We start from the raw sequence: 17705 nt of genomic DNA, 5'->3' as shown, positions 1-17705 counted from the left end.
AAACTACTACCCATTACGGTTTTGAATTAGCTGTGTGAACTAATTAGAGGCCAGGTTGCTCCACCTTTTGGTTTAGGGGTTCGGGGAAGCCATCTCTCAAAGCTTATTAGAGAGGTGCCCCTTATGTGATTAATGACTTCGTAAGGTTCTGTCAAATCAGTGATGTCACCCAAAGCTCAGGGAAACACCACCCCCGGACTTAACGTATCCTAACCCATCTTTCGCTGAAGTTGCCCACATCGCGTTGGGGCCCAGCCCCTGTCTGCTAGGGACCGATTGAAGATGAATGCTGCAAGAGGCCATGATGAAAGGAAGTTGACTGCAGTCAAAAAGATGTCAAAGAGGGGATGTTGTGATGATGCTGGGATCTGTTGTGAGGTAACTGTGAAGAAGATGGCACCTGAAATGGGAGTTAATTTTGGGTTCGGTCATGTGGGCTGCGTTGTAAAGCCTTTATACATGTGGTAGAGGAGGGTTTTAGACGTTTTGTTTGCTTTTATCCTTTTGCTTTTTATCCCAGGTGAAGAAATTTCAGTTAAAAACTCAGTTTTTAAGCAATTCCTCATTAACCTATGCAAGATTCTTTTCTTATTTTACCTTTTCTTTTTTACTTCCAGACCCTGATGTCATTTTCCTTTGCCCCCGTAGCACCCACTCTTATGTTTAATATATCTTTATAAGTACCTGGATACCTTTTTGCAAAAGGTATATCATTTTTATGCCCGCGTGTCTTTACAGAAATGATAATGTGTGCTCTAAATCCCATTCTGTTTCCTACATTTTCCCCTTAATTCTGGGTTTTTAGATCCGTCAAAGCTGCTGTGTACATCTGGTTGGCACTTCTGTTACTTAGTTTTCAACAGTGCACATCTGCCATGTTTTTCTCATCTTTTTCTCCAGTGATAAGCATCTAGACTGTTTCCAACATTCAGCTACCCCAAGAAATTCTGTGATAAACATCTTTATGGGCCTGTGGGAGAATTTCCCAGGCATATATATTCCAGAGTTTTTGCACAGATTTCATAAGACATGACCTATTACCTCCCTTCTGACAGTGCCCATTCTTAGACATTCAAAGGCAGAGCTCAGAGTAGAGTACTAGGTCTTAGGGAACTGTCTAAAGCTCTTTACCGGTGAGTGCCACGAGAAAGGGGATGTTTGGAAAAATTGTGCCGGAATGATCCGACTTGCAAAACCAAAAGATGCAACATATATGCATTCTCTGGGAAGTATGAGAGCTATTTAGCATTATAAATAAAAAATGTTTTCTACATATACTTCTTTTGGGGGGAGGGCACAAACATCCTATTCAATATTTGCTCCTACAGTCCATGTTTGGTTAATTTGTATGATTTTGTTTGAAACCGGATTTGACTTGGCCATGGCCACTCCTCACCCTGGTTGGTAGTGGGAGGCATGGAAGGGGAGGTGGAACTAGGAGACCAGAGTGTCCTGCTGGCAGAAGCCTGACCTCACTTGATGGGTTGTGTCTTCCTCCCTGTCTGTAGGTGTCATTCTCGTGGTGTCAGAGGTTTGGCTGGAATACTACAGTGACAATAAAGATTTAACAATGAACATTTCTAGAGTACTTGCTACTCAAAATGTGTACCCCAGACTGGCAGCTTAGGCATCACCTGGGACACTGTTAGAGTGCGGAATCTTGGATTCCACTCCAGGCCCCCGAATCAGAATCTGCCCTTCCCAGGATCCCCAAGGGATTCTATGCACATTAGCACTGCTTCAGTCTTCGCCAAACATTTTCACATGGATTGACTTCCTTAAGCTCTTCCCAACACCCCTGACTTCTTTGAGTATAGTTATTATGTTCTTCCCATGTTACAGCTGAAGAAACTGAGGCTTGGCACATTAAAATGACTAGCCCAAGAGTACCAAAAGAGCCCAGCACAAAGAGATTTTCAAACCCTGCAACTGCCCCCAAGGTCATACTTTTGATTTTATCCCCTTCTCCCCGTGTCCATTTTCCATCATTCCAATAGGAAAACACCCAGGAAGAGCTCATTTCAGAGCCAAACAGAAGTGTAGTGGAGGTGAAGCCTGCCAGTTTGCCCAGGGATGTGAACTGCCACTGAGACAGGAAGTAATCACTGCCCTTCAGCCTTAGTCCTCCCTCTGCTGCGTGGCCACTTTGGGTTCAGAGGGGCAGGTGGCTCTTTAGGGAGTGCAAAGTAGGTGGCGATATTAGTCCCTCCCCTGAGTAAAGTGTTCCAGGTTTCATTTTTCCTTCTTAAAAGCAGGCCAAGCAGGGGTGCTTACTCCAGGGTTCCCCCAGATCCCTAAAACATTGGTGGCTAGAATTGAGGAGCCTTTTCTGCCCTATAACTAAAGAAAACAAACCCACAGTGGCATCAGCATGACCTGCAACTTTGTAACTAATAGAAATCACAGATATTTCCATAGTGAGTTGCAGCTGTTGCACATCTCCAAATCTCCTTTATGCTCATTCTGACTTCAGTACTCTGGGTATTAGACCCACACTACATCCTGTTATTGAATATGTTCAAGAAAGTATACTCTATTGCTAAATGACAACTTTATTTTTTGATATTTTGATAATAGTATATCCATATAATGGTTTTCTCTGTCATCTTACAAATATTATCTATGAGCTTAAAAACATTATTCTGCAAAGGAGCTCACAGGCTTCATTAAACCATAAAAGGACCATGTCATATTTTGGAAGCTATCTCATCTCCCAGTCTGTTTTTGTTTGGTTTGGGTCACCCCCTTCCCATATTTGTTCTATATCTCTTTTTTGGTAACAACATAGCACCGAAAGCCAAAAGAGCCTATGTGCTTGACTTCGAGGATGGAAACAAAGGATTTCCTGAGAAGACTACATTGCACAGCCAGGCTTGGTGGGAGTGAGGGCTGAAGAATTCCAAGGGAGAACATTTGTGACTATTCTGTTATTCTAGGTCTTCTCAACATTCAGAAGATTTCAACTAAAAATGCCATGCTACTTTCTGGGTAGAGGGACCATTAACCATTTTTTTTTTTCCTTTTAAAGATTTTATTTATTTGACAGAGAGGTCACAAGCAGGCGAGAGGCAGGCAGAGAGATAGGGGGAAGCAGGCTCCCTGCTGAGCAGAGAGCCCGATGTGGGACTCCATCCCAGGACCCTGGGATCACGACCTGAGCCGAAGGCAGTGGCTTAACCCACTGAGCCATCCAGGTGCCCAACCATGGCTGTCTTTGGTCACTTTCCCTTCTGCAGGCTTGTGTTATGGTCTCAGTTATAGCTGACAAAGGAGCTGGACCATGTTTGGCCTTTGAAAAGGAAGACCCACCTTTCACACCCATGACATCAACCACGATTACCAGGATTCTGAAGTCTGAAAAGTTAAGTTAGTAACTGGCACTATCCAGAGAAAATGCAAGCTGTAAGAATCCTACCTTGATAGTTATCGATGTGTGGAAAGATATCCATGATAGATAAAGCTTTCTTTCTTTTTTTTTTTTTAAGCAAGTTACAAAACAGCACATTTTATTCTATAGAGAGAGGGGAAAGTGAGAGGGCTGGGCAGAGGGAAAGAGTCTGAAAAAATAAATATCAAAATATTAATTGCTAATTCGGGGTAGTGGAATCACAGGAGAACTTCATCTTTTATTCCTGGGTTGTTTTTTGTTTTTTTGTTTTTTTAAGATTTTTAAATTTATTATTCGTCAAAGAGAGACACAAGAGAGGGAACACAAGCAGGGGAGCCGGAGAGGAAGAAGCAGGCTTTCAGCAGAACAGGAAGCCGGATGCGGGGCTGGATCCCAGGACCCTGGGATCATGACATGAGCTGAAGGCAGACACTTAAGGACTGAGCCATTCAGGTGCCCCTTTTATTCCTGTTTTGTTGTTTGTTATTCTTTTTTTTTTTTTAAATGATCAGCATGTATTACTTTGGTTAAAAAAGAAACAAGGCAATGAGGCTATTTTTACTTTGTAAAAGTCAAAATGTTGAGTAACTCTATTTTACCACTAGTTGGAACCTCGCTGAGCCACTTACCCTCCTAACTAGCTTCGTACCTCTTAGGGAAATAGGAAAGTGGAAAAAATTTAATTTTGTATAAAACAAATTCTAGCATAAAGTGCTGTAATATACCATGGGCTTTGTATAGCGGGTCAGATTAGGTCCCCGGATTGTGAAAGCACACGGCAGCCCTTGGTGCTTAACATACCCGCCATCAAACTGAGTGGCCTTCCTTCTTCCCATTACACGTTTATTTCCATCCCAGAGAGCTCAATGGAGTGCTTGGTGGGGGGTGGGGGAGGCTGTGTCTTTTTCTTCAGATCTATATACTTTCTGTTTTTCCAAGTTAGTTCTTACTCCAGTTGTTCTTCCTTTCCTATTTCATCCATTTTTCTAGCCCTCCTTCCTGGCGCTTTCTCCCAGCTGGCTTACCTTTTTTTTTTTCCTTTTTTTTTTTTTTTTGAGTATTCTTATAAGATGAATATTTCAAACACTGTGGCTGCCATTTCAGCACTGAAACACTCACACACCCACCATTTCAGTGATTTCTTGTGGCACAGCAAACCACCCCAAGACCCAGGGATACTCCTACAGGCAGAAGAGGGGGGGGTAGTGCCTTCCCTCCAGAAATGCTGTGTGGGTTGCTCTTCCACAAATCATTCTTGATTCTTTGGGTCAGGACTTCAAGTAGAACTCATCTCTGCTCCAGGCTGTGTCATCTGGGCCTGCTTGGCTGGGTGCTGGAGGGTCCCAAGTGGGCCTGTTCATGCATCCGGAGTCCTGGGTCTGGCTGTCCACTGGGGCGCCTTGGTCTCGTCGTGGCCATTCTCCGTTCAAATGTTCTTATTCAGGAGTTTAGCCTCTGCCTCCTGGCTGGTTTCCAAGAGAGTGAAAATGGAAGCCTCCAAAGGCTTCTTAAGACCTTAAGGTGTGAAGTCCCCCATTGCCACCCCCCTGATTCTCTGGGTCAAAGGGAGTCACAGGGCCAGCACCCATTCACCAGGTTGAGGACACAGATTTCACCCTAAATGCAGGAATAGCAAAGTCACCTTGGAAGAGGCAGCATAGAAGAGGTTGTTGTGACTATCTTTAGACACAATCTACTCAACATAAAATGTTGAAGATTTTATTATTATCATTTTTATTTACTTCATTAAAAAAAAAAGATTTTATGTATTTATTTGACAGAGCAAGACGTAAAGAGAGAGAGAACATAAGCAGGAGGAGAGGGAGAGAGAGAAGCAGGCTTCCCACCAAGCAGGGAGCCCAATGATGGGCTCTGTCTCCGGACCCCGGGATCATGACCTGAGCCGAAGGTGGCCGCTTAATGACTGAGCCACCCAGGAGCCCTACCGTTCTTTTTTTTAATTAAGCTGTACACCCCGTCTGGGGCTTGAGCTCACAATCGCAAGATCAAGAGTTGCACGCTCCACCAATTGAGCCAAGCATCCCTGAGAGTTCAAAAAAAATTTTTTTTTAATTTTAATGAGCTTAAAAACCACAGTAATTAGTATAATGAAAATTACAAATAATATTCGCTGGTCAGAGAGGATGTTTTTCCTAACCTGTGTGACACTTTCACTTTCTGAATCAGACCTTGCTTGCCTCTCCTCTCTACTTTATGTCATGGTAGACCAAGAAATTGTAAGTTCTGGGGATGGAGGAGAAGTCCTAGCCTGTCACCCTTCGCCAACATTTCACCACATGGCTCCAGCCTCTCAGCCTCCCTCCAGAGCCTGCAGCTCTCCAGGGACCCACTGTCAGTTCTCTTATCTCTTGTTTACTCTTCCTAAGGGATTGCAGCCTCTCCTCTGGCTTCAGCGGCCACCTATACCCTGATTCCTCCCAGATTCTAATCTCTGGCCCAGATCTTTCTCTTCTGGGCTCCAGACCTAAAATTTCAACTGCCTCCTGGGCATCTCTATTTGGATGTCCCACAGGTCATCTTATCTTTATATGTTCCAAGTCAGATTTGGCATTTTATTCCTCTCCACGAAAACCTAGCTCCCTATGGCCTATTCGTTGGGCAACAAGGTTCTGTTTCATCCAGTGAATCAAGCCAGAACCTGGCAATCCTCCTCCACATCTCCCTTCTTCTCAGGCCCGCTTCCAGTGAATTGCCAAATCCTTGTTTCCTGTAATTTCCATTCTGTTCTTTCCCCGCATGCCACCAGTTTTCCTCCTTTAGGCCAGTATCATCTTTGCTGCCTGCATTATTGCGAAAGCTTTCTCACTGGTGTTAGACCTCCACCCCTCTGGTCTGTGCTCCACACTGAGCCAAAATGGGCTTTCTGTACCATCACTCCTTGCTAAAATATGTCAGTAGGTCCCCATTGTCCTCAGGATAAAAGTTCTACTTCCACATTCCTTAGCATGTCATGCAGAGGCCCTTTCTGTTTCCCTTAAACACCCTAAGCTCCGCATCCTACCTCTCAAATCTGTGATCCAGACCGTTCCAAGCATCCTGAATCCCCAATGATCTCTCTAGTCTCCACCTCTACCCTCCTCTGCGCTCTCTTAGGGATCAGCTGAAGGAAGCCTTCCCTCATCCCTTCTTTGGCCCTCCTAGGACACTCTATGCACACCCCTTTCCTAGCATTTACCACACTCTAGAGTCATGGTGGCCTCATATATTTACTTCTCCTGCTATTCTGGAAGCTCCTTCCACATAATTATATTGCTTTTCCTCAGTGTTCAGCTAGTGTCCGGCATATGGTGGGACAATGGGTGAATGGTGATGATACCCACGGACTTTCAGGAGCAATGAGAAGATGCTGTCAGTTTCACTATGGGTTAATTCCATAACTCAGCTGAGGGCTCTTTACATGTCAGCCCCAAGGCCACTTCCTTCATTATTCTGATGGAAGGAGAAACCAGCACCAGCAGCAGGCAGGGTCAGCGGCTACCTAAGGTACTGCTTACTACTGCCCAGAACTTTTTTTTTTTTTTTTTAAGATTTTACTTATTTATTTGACAGAGAGAGATCACAAGTAGGCAGAGAGAGAGAGAGGAGGAAGCAGGCTCCCTGCTGAGCAGAGAGCCCGATGCGGGACTCGATCCCAGGACCCTGGGATCATGACCTGAGCCGAAGGCAGTGGCCCAACCCACTGAGCCACCCAGGCGCCCCAGAACTTTTTTTTAATCTTGCCCACAGTGACAGTTTTCCGTGTGTGGTTCTTCTGTGACGCAAGGTAGGGGTAAGGTATGGAAGGATCTGTACTTCTGCTCTAGGTGTTTGTCTACATTCTGTCTGTAACTCCTTTGGGTCTTCACAGACAACCTACAGTTTTATTTCCTCCATTAAAGAAATCTCGAGTGCCTCATATAGAACACAGTGGGCCAGAAAGATTGCGACATGGCCACCACCTGAAGGAGCTCAGATCTTGGTGTAGTAGAAGTAAAATACTTCTTGCAATAAGATGTGGTATGTGCTCCATGCCCAGCATGGAGTGTGGACAGAGTGCTGTGGGAACAGAGGACAGTGGATTCACCTTGAAGTTATCAAGGAAGGCTTCAACAAGTTGGCAGTAGAGCAGAGGAAACCAAAAGAGCCTTTCAGAGTTAAGGTATACATTTTTTCCAAGACACCAGGGTTCCTGTTACACTTTAAAGAAAATCTGTATTTCACATTGTGGCCTATAATTTCCTCAGTAATCTGGCTCCTCCTGCCTCGCTCTCCAACCCTGCTCTCCCCCATCTCCCACTTCCCCTAGCACCCTCCAAACTTCTAGCCACACTGCATCACAGAGCAAACTCCTTCCTGGTAGGACCCTGTGATAGCTGTTGCCTCTACTCAGGCACATTGTTCCTGAATCTGCCTTTCCTCTCAGTAGGTTTTTAGTCCCTTCTGCAAAACAAGATTCTCTTATCTCCTAAATCAAACCATAGTCATAATCACAATCATTGCAATTCTATGTGTTACAGTTAGCTTCACCTTCATAAGTGATTTAATAATATATAGAGACAGACCGACAGACAGAGAGACCTGTCTTTGTCTTCCCGTCTAGGCTTTTTGAGAGCAGGGACCTGGACTTTTTTGTTCCTTCCAGTCGTCTGGGTACCTGGGTACCTAGTAGGTGTTCAGTAAATACCTGTTGAACGGTCTGGATAAATGAGCAACACAGTATTTACTGAATGAGGACATGGCTTAGAGATGTGCAATTGTACCATATGTTTGAGGAACAGCAAGCCATTTGCTATGGCTTTGGGCAAGGGTATGTCTGGGTGGGAGAGGAGGTTGGAAGGGTGGGGAGACCATACAGCTCTGAATGGAACAGCCTCTTATCTCCTAGGCAACAAGAGTCACAGATCCTTTTTTTAAGTAGGGGGTGTCATGATTGGATCGTGACTTTCAAAACACCACTCTAGTGGCTGTATGGAGAGTTTGGGCACTAAAAATCAGCTGGGGTGGAGTTGGAGTTTGGGTGGGGAGACCGCAGATTATTTAATCCAAGGGAGAGTTGATACTGAGTGACCAAGAGTTACAATCGAAGGACAGAAATGAAAAGTGAGGAAAAAGATACTTTAGAGGCAAAACTGTTGGGATCTAAGGACCAACAGGATCCAGGACTTTGAGGGAGAAGGTGAAGGCCAGATGGGAGATGATGAATCCATACAGGAAGGAGCAGAAATGATTTTAGTTTTGGTAATGTTGAGTCTGAGGTGCCTGAGAACATCTTTCTCTGTATCTCTAGGAATTGTGCCACCACCACACTGTTCCTCCTACCCCTTTTCTCTTTTCTTTCCTGTTTTGAATCACTCCCACAAGCCATGAATGCTCCCTGCTTCTCAGCGTGCTAGGACATCATGCCAGCAGGCCCCACATTCCTGAAGAAGGGACTGGGTCCAGACCTGAGGGCTGGCTGGCTGTGGCCACCCGAGGGGGCGGCTCCCTCACAGGAAGGAAGGCTAGCCTGTGGAGGGGGTGGCTCCCTGACAGGAAGGAAGGCTGGCCTGCTGGTTGGGCACAGAGGGGAGCTTCCACTACTGCAGCAGGTGCCCAGGGCCAGCTGCTCCAACCCCTCAGGCTCACATCAACAGGATGGGACAGCCCAGGCGGAAGGAAGCCTACAGGAAGGGACACCCCTGCAGACAGAGTGGGGGCATGGGGTGGAGGGGAGACAGGAAGAGCTGCCTGGGCTGCTGAGCTGGCGCCCCTCCAGCTGATTCAGGAGAGGCAGTGACAGAAAGCCATTCCATCCCCAGCCCTGGTTAGCTGTATTATTACTGGTGTTGTTGGCTATCCTGGGCCTTGGCTAAACCAGAAAGAAACACTGGAAGACGTTCATGGATTTGCCAGTTTCTGAAATGATTCCCTTCCTACGCTCATTCTGCGGTCATTGGGAAAGAAAGGTCACTGGCCTTAGCCTTTCAGTTAACGCGGAGAGATGAGACGGCTTGAGGAGGGGCAGTGATTTGTGCCACGTGTTCAGCCTGTCCAAAGGAGATAAAATCTCCAGTTTGCTTTCAGCTGGGTTATCACTGCCCAGCTCTCCCAACAACAGCTGCTGTGAACGGACACGCAACGGCCAAAATAGGGCAAACTCGGAACGAAAACAGTCACGGGCTCCAAATCTGAGGCCCTGGCTCTCCTCCGACCCCCCCCCCAGGGGGTCGGAGATGGTGTGGTGGGGTAGAGGGGGGGTGGGTGGCGCCTTAGAGGGGGCGGTGTGTCTTTGACCAGGCGGGCATCCCCGCAGCAACCCCAACCCCAGGTGCGCTTGGGCGCGGGGCGGGCGCCGGGCAAGTCTAGGAGACCCTTCCCCACGACCAGGTTCCAGGCAGGCGCTTCCGGAGGCCTTGGCCCCGAGTGGGGATGGGTCTACCTTTGAAACAGCCGGTAGACTGCAATTTAAAGCTTACATCGAGCTCAAAACTCGATTCCGCAGTCGATCATCCGCGCAACAGAAGGAAAAGAACTCGAGTCCATAGCCCCTCATCACCCCATTGGTCCAGTTCTCAAGGCTTCCTGCAGTCCCCACACCGTTCTCTCGGCGGCCTGGAGGAAGGATGGGCGGGGAGGGCAGGGGCGGGCACTGCTGCCGGCCACGCAGAAGGGGAGGGCGAGTCCGCTCCGGTGGCCGGGGCGTGGGCGGGGGGGGCCCCCACAGAAGCAGGTGTCCGCTCAATGACAGGGCTCCCCGCCCTGCCCTCCCCGCCTCCGTGCTCCCCACAGCTTAGCGAGGCAAAACCCAGTAAATGCTCGAGAAATGCAGCTCAGTCGGTCAGCGGGCTCTGCTTTCTTGCCAGACGCCTAAGAGGACGGCGCTTCCAAATGCAAATCTCTTGGCTCGGGCGCCTTGGCTAGCAGCCGCCGCCTCCCCCGCCCGGCTGCCCGGCGTCCCGCCCACCCCGCGGCGGGACGAGATGGGGCCCCGAGGAGAGGGGACGGGGCGGAGCGGGCATCCCTCCCCACCTCCCACGTGGGGCCGGCCCTCCGCAGGGCCTGGGCGCGCCGCCGCCGCGCATCCGGGCTAGGCCCCCGCTCGCGGCACCGCCCCCTAGGTCGGAGCGGAGGACGGCAGCGGAGGGTGGGCGAGGGGTGGGGGGTGTCACTGAGTCAGGTGGCGTTGGGAGTTCCCTCGGGCTGGGCCTAGGGAACACGCTGCCGGGGATTGTGTACACGCTCCACTGACACAAGCTTCACGCTGCCGGGCAGCCGCTGATCACGCGTGGCCCCGGGAGCTCATTGGCCGACGCCTCACACACCTTTGTCGCTGATTGGCCGGCCGAAGGCTCCGCCCCCACCCCCGCCCGCGGCGCGGGGCAGGCAGAGAGGCTACCTGAATGGGGAGGGGGCAGACGGCGCGGAGCGCGGCGGCGGCGGGAGCGGCGTCGAGTGTCTCCGGGCGTCCGTCTGTGGCCAAGCAGCAGAGCAGCCAGTCAGCTCGCGGCCGGCGGCCAGGCAGCCAACCATGCTCAACTTCGGCGCTTCTCTCCAGCAGGCTGCGGTAAGTCACCTGGGGATGCCCCAGTCCTTCCCTTCCTCGCTGCGTCTGAGGGGCCAGCCGGGGCACTAGCCCCGAGCCCTTGACATCAGCGGCGCCTGCTGCAGCGGAGTCCTGGGGGAGGAAGGGGCTTTCTGCCTGCACACTGGGTATTGGTGAGGGCGTGTGTGTCACGGAGTGGGTCAGGACAGGCGGATTGGGATCTACAGCCGAAGGGACCGGGGTCTTACTCAAGGTGTCATGAGGGGAAGGCGTAGCTCCGCTGGGAGACTTGAGGCAGATGAGTGGGAGGATAACTGAAAGGGTGCGAGGAGGGGGCTGCTGCCCTGGCAGCGAGGACAGGGGAAGGTGTGGAAAGGGAAGGGGGGTGACAAGGGGGCTACCCTGCACCTGGCACCCGGGAGAGATGCCGCCGTCTGGATCAGGAATGCGACCCAGGGCGGGAGGGGGCTGCTTACTGGCATTTGAGGGGCGGGGTGTCCACAGGAGAGGAGAGGGGGCTGCCCCTCTCGGGGGTCTGAGCCGAGGTTTGTGGTACTGGGGCTGCTCAGCAGACAGCCGGGGCCCGGGGGAGGGGGCGCCCGGCGTGGGGGAGGAGGAGTGGCACGTGGGCCCCGGACCACCCGGGGGACGAGGAGGTGCGCCCCCAGACGTCGGCTGGGGACTCCCCATCCCCCGCGGGAGCAAGTGGCCGCCTTCTGAGGACCCCCTCGGAGGGGGGTAGGGAGATGGGAGGGTGGAAAGCGGGAGCCGGCAGCGGGGCGGGGGATGTGGGCGGGGGGAGCCGGGGCCGCGAGACGCGGGGGCCGCGTGTCGAGGCGGGAGCCGCGGGCCGTGGGGCCGCGCGTCTGGAGCCAGAGCCTGTGGGGGCTGCACGTCTGGGAACCCGTGGAGACTCGGCGGGCGGAGATGGAGCTGCCGGAGACCGCGGGGAGGGGGCGCAGCGTCTGCGGGAAAGACGGGGTGGTCTGAGGTCCTGCGGGCGGCGTGGGCGGGAAGCGCCGAGGGCTCGGCCGGATCCCCGGGGGCTGCGGCCGGGAGGAGGGCGGGGGCTGGGTTTCCGCGGGGACCCGGCTCCTCCCCCGGCAGCTGAGGCGGAGGCCGGGGGATGGGCCGGGAGCGGGTGCGCCCAGGGAGCTTCTCGTCCCGGAGTGACCCAGCCCCGGCCTCCGCCAGGGGCGGCAACGAGGCCCAGCCCCGCTGTCGGTTCCTAAGGGAACGGCGGCTCTCCCGGAGCGGGGAGGGGCGGGCGCTCCCGGAGCCGGCGCCCGCGGACCCGCCCCTCCCCGCGGGCTCGGGCGCGCACTGCCGGGCGGTTGGCGGCGGTGCCCGCGGCCCCTCCCCCGGGCCGGCGCGAGGGCGGGGGCCCGCGGGCTCAGGAAGTAGGTGAAAGGTGACGGCGCGGCAATTCCCAGTTCACGTTTCCTGCGCGGCCGGGAGCAGCCGCTGATCACGCTTTGTTCACATGCCTCGCCCCCTCCTCCCCCGCGCCCCCCGCCCTTCACGGTCCAGCCAATCCAGGCCCGAGCCGCCGGGCAGGCTGGCCAATGGCGGGGGCAGGGGCGCGGGGACGTGCGAGCGGCGAGGAATGTTCCCAGTGACTCACCCGCAAGCCTCATTGAGGTTAGGGCGGCCCCATCCGTCTGTCCCCGCCAGCGAGGATCTCCCCCGCCGTCCGCCCCCGCCCCTCGTCTGCCTCCCGCCCGTGCCTCCACCCGTTCTTCCCTTTCCTGCCTCGCGCCCCATTCCCTTTCCTCCCCTCCCCGCTTCTCTTCCTGCCCTTCCCAGCTCACACTCCCCTTCCCTGCTGGCCTGCCTTTTCTTTTCTTTTTTTCTGCTTCTTTTTTTTTTTTTTTTTTTTGCATTGGCGTCTTGGGGCTTTTACACATACAGGCGCTGTCCGTTGCAGCTTACATAAAGGGGCGCGCGATTATGCAATAACCTTACTAGTGAAATTTCGAGAGCTGTGACTCCTTTTCTGAGGATTTCAACATGAAGGGTGTATGCATTTTTTTTTTTTAAACAAGCATTGAGAATAATACCTTGCAGCGTAAAGAATGCTTTTCGGTATTTTTACACGATCTCTACTTAGACCAAAAGAATGTGTTCACATTAATGGATGATGGGAGGTGGTGGGTGGTACCATTTTTTTTTTTTAAAGAGCAGTTCACGGAACTTTAATATGAAGCATTAAACACTTGATAGAGGGAACAATACAAATAAATGCCAAGCATGTGCTGTCATTCTTGTCGTCAGTAATTTTAAAAATTAAAATACATTCAATTGGACTATTCAAGACTCATTATAGTCAGTTTTTTTGCAGATTCTGGGTAGAAGATTAAATTTTATGATTGGTCATTTTTTAGTAGTATTCCATTAGCTGGTCGGAGTTGTGCATAGCAAACCATTGTGTGAAAAGGAACACAAACATGAAGAACCTGAAGTTTCAATAAAGCTTTGGGATTTTTCCACATATTTCAATGTATCTCTCTTTACTGGAGATAATCAAGCTATGAAAGATTTCAAGTAACCTAATGCAGTAATTTTAAAGAGCGGCTGAGGATTTCTGTGCTGTTGACTTTATTCTAAAGTGGAAAGTGACTTTCCAAAGGTCAGATCCATATCATCAGGACAGAGCTCTGTGCACTACACTTACCCTTTTTAAGAAAGGTGTGAGGTCCGCCTCCCAATTAGGAACTGGTATCTCAAAAGTCCTCATGCCACACCTGTAGTACTGAAAAAAGAACTTTTGTGGAGACTTCCTTTAGTTATTTTGTCTGACCTCAGTTGCAAAGGCTACTCTGGGAAGAATATAAAATTTCTAAATCAGGTTCTTTTTTTTGGATCATATATGCATTGCTATCTTTAGCCTTGGTCTCCTTAATGGCAATGATGTGCTCCTATCTCCCTTGCAAGGATATCAGTGTTCAACCCTAAGTGCGAAAGAATGAAAATGAAGATTTTATTTTTACCATTACCATTAGTTGGGGTGAGAGAAAATTATTTCAGAAACTTGGAAAGTTGTGTAAATTGTAAAGAAAAAAGTTTGCATGTTGCTCTATGTGTTACTTGGATGACAAGAATATGCTTGTAATTATTTGATCTTTTCTTTTTTTTCTTTAGGAGGAAAGGATGGAAATGATTTCTGAAAGATCAAAAGAGACTCTGTTTTCATGGAACAAAACTACAGAAAAGAGTGATTTTGAAGCTGTAGAAGCACTTATGTCAATGAGCTGCAGTTGGAAGTCTGATTTTAAGAAATACATTGAAAACAGACCTGTTACTCCAGTATCTGATATGTCCGAGGAAGAGAATCTACTCCCGGGTACACCTGATTTTCATACGATCCCGGCATTTGTAAGTATTCCTGTTTTTAAGTTGAGAATGCAGATGACAGAATATTTTTTAGCATTTACACAATGAACTTAATTTCTCATGCCCATTGCCTGTATATTTTTCTTTTCTAGTGTTTGACTCCACCTTACAGTCCTTCTGACTTTGAACCCTCTCAAGTGTCAAATTTGATGGCATCAGCGCCATCTACTGGACACTTCAAATCATTCTCAGATGCTGCCAAGCCTCACATTGCTGCACCTTTCAAAGATGAAGATAAGAGCCCGGTATCTGCCCCCAAACTGCCCAAGGCTCAGGCCACGAGTGTGATTCGTCACACAGCTGATGCCCAGCTGTGTAACCACCGATCTTGCCCAGTGAAAGCAGCCAGCGTTCTCAACTACCAGGACAATTCTTTTCGAAGAAGAACCCACGTAACTGTTGAGGCTACAAGAAAAAACATCCCCTGTGCAGCTGTGTCACCGAACAGATCCAAGTGTGAAAGAAACACAGCGGCAGACGTTGATGAGAAAGCAAGTCCTGCACTTTATGACTTTTCTGTGCCTTCCTCAGAAACCGTCATCTGTAGACCTCAGCCAGCCCCTGTGTCCCCACAACAGAAGTCGGTGTTGGTCTCTCCACCTGCAGTATCAACAGGGGGAGTGCCACCTATGCCAGTCATCTGTCAGATGGTTCCCCTCCCTGCCAACAACCCTGTTGTGACAACAGTTGTTCCTAGCACTCCACCCAGTCAGCCACCAGCTGTCTGCCCACCTGTTGTGTTCATGGGCACTCAGGTGCCCAAAGGCGCTGTCATGTTTGTCGTACCCCAGCCCGTTGTTCAGAACCCAAAGCCTCCAGTGGTGAGCCCAAATGGCACCAGACTCTCCCCTATTGCCCCTGCTCCGGGGTTTTCCCCTTCCGCAGCAAAAGTCACTCCTCAGATGGACTCCTCCAGGATAAGAAGTCACATCTGCAGCCACCCAGGATGTGGCAAGACGTACTTTAAGAGCTCTCATCTGAAGGCCCACATGAGAACACACACAGGTACCAACCACTTCTTGTGTCTTAGAAAGTTAGATTTGTATTTTTATTTTTAGGCCATGATCACAAATATGAATCAAGCATGTTAAAGAAGAGCTTCCTTTATTAGCCAGTTCAGTGGCTGATACTACCACTACAAGTTCCTACAAAAGATTTCCTCAAAGTGTTTTTGTCTTAATTTCTCAAATGATTCTTAAGTGTCTGAGTAGCTTAGTAAAGAATCTGTAAAGCCTTCGTACCATAGTTGAAGTCAGAAAGCCTTTTTGTTTTTGGCTTGTTATAAAGGGAAGTTTTCTATGAATGTGACAGAGTGAAAGTTGAAAATAGAACAGTACACATGTTGACTTAAACAGTTGATTCATTTAGTAGCTTTTATTTTGAAAAGATTCTCTTTAGATATTTAACATGTATATCTTTAGATATAATTAGATATGTAATTTCCAATGATTTGGTAAATACATGTAATATTCTCTTTAGATATTTAACATGTATATCTTTAGATATAATTAGATATGTAATTTCCAATGATTTGGTAAATACATGTAATGATGATCTGAATTTCTTTGTCTCAGGAGAAAAGCCTTTTAGCTGTAGCTGGAAAGGCTGTGAAAGGAGGTTTGCCCGTTCTGATGAACTGTCCAGACACCGAAGAACCCACACAGGCGAAAAGAAATTTGCTTGTCCCATGTGTGACCGGCGGTTCATGAGAAGTGACCATTTGACCAAGCATGCCCGGCGCCATCTGTCAGCCAAGAAGCTACCAAACTGGCAGATGGAAGTGAGCAAGTTAAATGACATTGCCTTACCTCCAACCCCTGCCCCCACACAGTGACTGCTCAGAAGGTGAGAAGCAGAAGTAACTTTGGTCACAGCCAGGAACCAGTGGTGATGTAAAAACGCTTCCACTGCAAAGTCTGTGGCCCTCCAGTGTAGGCCACGAGCAGAAGCCCTACAGCCTGAGGAGAAGGCTCGGCCTGGGTTAGAGGACAAGAAGTGCTGCAGCCGCAAGCAGGTCACAGAGTGGCAGGATTCATTTCTTATCACATAAGAGAGATGAGAAAGCTTTTATTCCTTTAAATATATTTTGAAGGTTTCAGATGAGGTCAACACAGGTAGCACAGATTTTGAATTTGTGTGCACAATTTATTACTTCATTTTCACCATTTATACTTGAGACCAACTTTTCAATGTGATTCTTCTAAAGCACTGGTTTCAAGAGTAGAGAGACTGGAAATAAACATTACGGTACAGAGACGGAGATGGAAAATTGATTTGTATTATTATGAATATTGGCATCTTTTCCTAGTTATCTTGTTTACTATTTCTAGTCTTTCCAGTCAACTTCGTGGATGTAGTTGTTAAATATATCTAGAACTAGCATTTTTATACTTGCTAACATTTGGAATTAAGCAGCTGTATATTGCTGAAGAGGGCCCAAAGAATTGGAATCCTCAGTAATTTAATTGCTTTGAGGTATAGCTACAATTTTTTTGTGTGTTTTTGTTTTGAAAGTTTAACAGATGACTGTATCTAGGCATTTTATTATGTTTTGAACTTTTAGTTTGCCTGCAGTTTCTTGTGTAGATTTGAAAATTGTATACCAATGTGTTTTCTGTAGACTCTAAGATACGTTGCACTTTGTTTAGAAAAAAATTTTTGAAGATAAAAATATATTGTAAAAAAGGGATACCAAGAATTTTAGATAACTCCTTGAAAAAGATGGCTTATGTCATCAGTAAAGTACCCTTATATTATGAGGATGTAATGTGTGCTTTATTGAATTAGAAAGTTAGTGACCACTATTCACATGGACAGATGTCCTGTTAATTTATAGGAGTTTTTCATTGGGAGGGTTGGGGGGAGGTGGAACTGGATCAATAAAAGTTGGTTAAAACATTCACTTCAGCTAACAGTATTTCTGTTATATTCTGTTGTATAGTGGATGATATACACCGTGGTAAAACAAAAGTAAATTGTTTAAAATATTTAGCGAAAAATGGCACTATATTCCCATTTAACGTTTTTCTCTTGGATATTGATTTCTGACATCAAAACTTGGATCCTTGGAAAACAAGAATTTTCTTTTAATAAAAACTTTGTGATTTACAATTTGCACAACATTTCTTTTGTTGTACTTTATATCTTGTTTACAATAAAGAATTTCCTTTGGTATATTTACTTGGTTGGTTGCATTTGTTGAAAACCATTCTCAGTCTAACCATGACAGCGATCACTTATGGTACTATCCAAAGATTTAGTGTCTAAATTTCTCTAGGAGCTTCATTCAAATTTAGAACTGCAGGAGTATATCCCTAACACTCATCAGTTTATAGAGAGTATACAGAGTGAGGCCTGGGATCCACATAGTCATTGAGATAATTTGCAAGCCTGCCCAGCTAA

At 48.4% G+C, this 17705-nt stretch overlaps 1 protein-coding gene across 1 annotated transcript; it reads left to right on the top strand.

Moving 5' to 3' along the window:
- Positions 1-10585: 10585 nt before the first annotated feature.
- KLF10 (Kruppel like factor 10) lies at positions 10586-17479 on the top strand. The gene is made up of 4 exons (XM_004768873.3): positions 10586-10931; positions 14052-14285; positions 14396-15308; positions 15878-17479. The coding sequence occupies exons 1-4, from the start codon at positions 10896-10898 to the stop codon at positions 16135-16137; spliced, it is 1443 nt and encodes a 480-aa protein (XP_004768930.1). The 5' UTR covers positions 10586-10895; the 3' UTR covers positions 16138-17479.
- The last annotated feature ends 226 nt before the right edge of the window (positions 17480-17705 follow it).

Source organism: Mustela putorius, unplaced genomic scaffold (genome assembly GCF_011764305.1).
Source record: "Mustela putorius furo isolate JIRA1106 unplaced genomic scaffold, ASM1176430v1.1 tig00000228_pilon_pilon_pilon, whole genome shotgun sequence".
In the NCBI taxonomy this organism is placed as follows: domain Eukaryota; kingdom Metazoa; phylum Chordata; class Mammalia; order Carnivora; family Mustelidae; genus Mustela; species Mustela putorius.
Note: the sequence above shows the minus strand (reverse complement) of the source record. Positions and strands in the feature narration are given on the sequence as shown.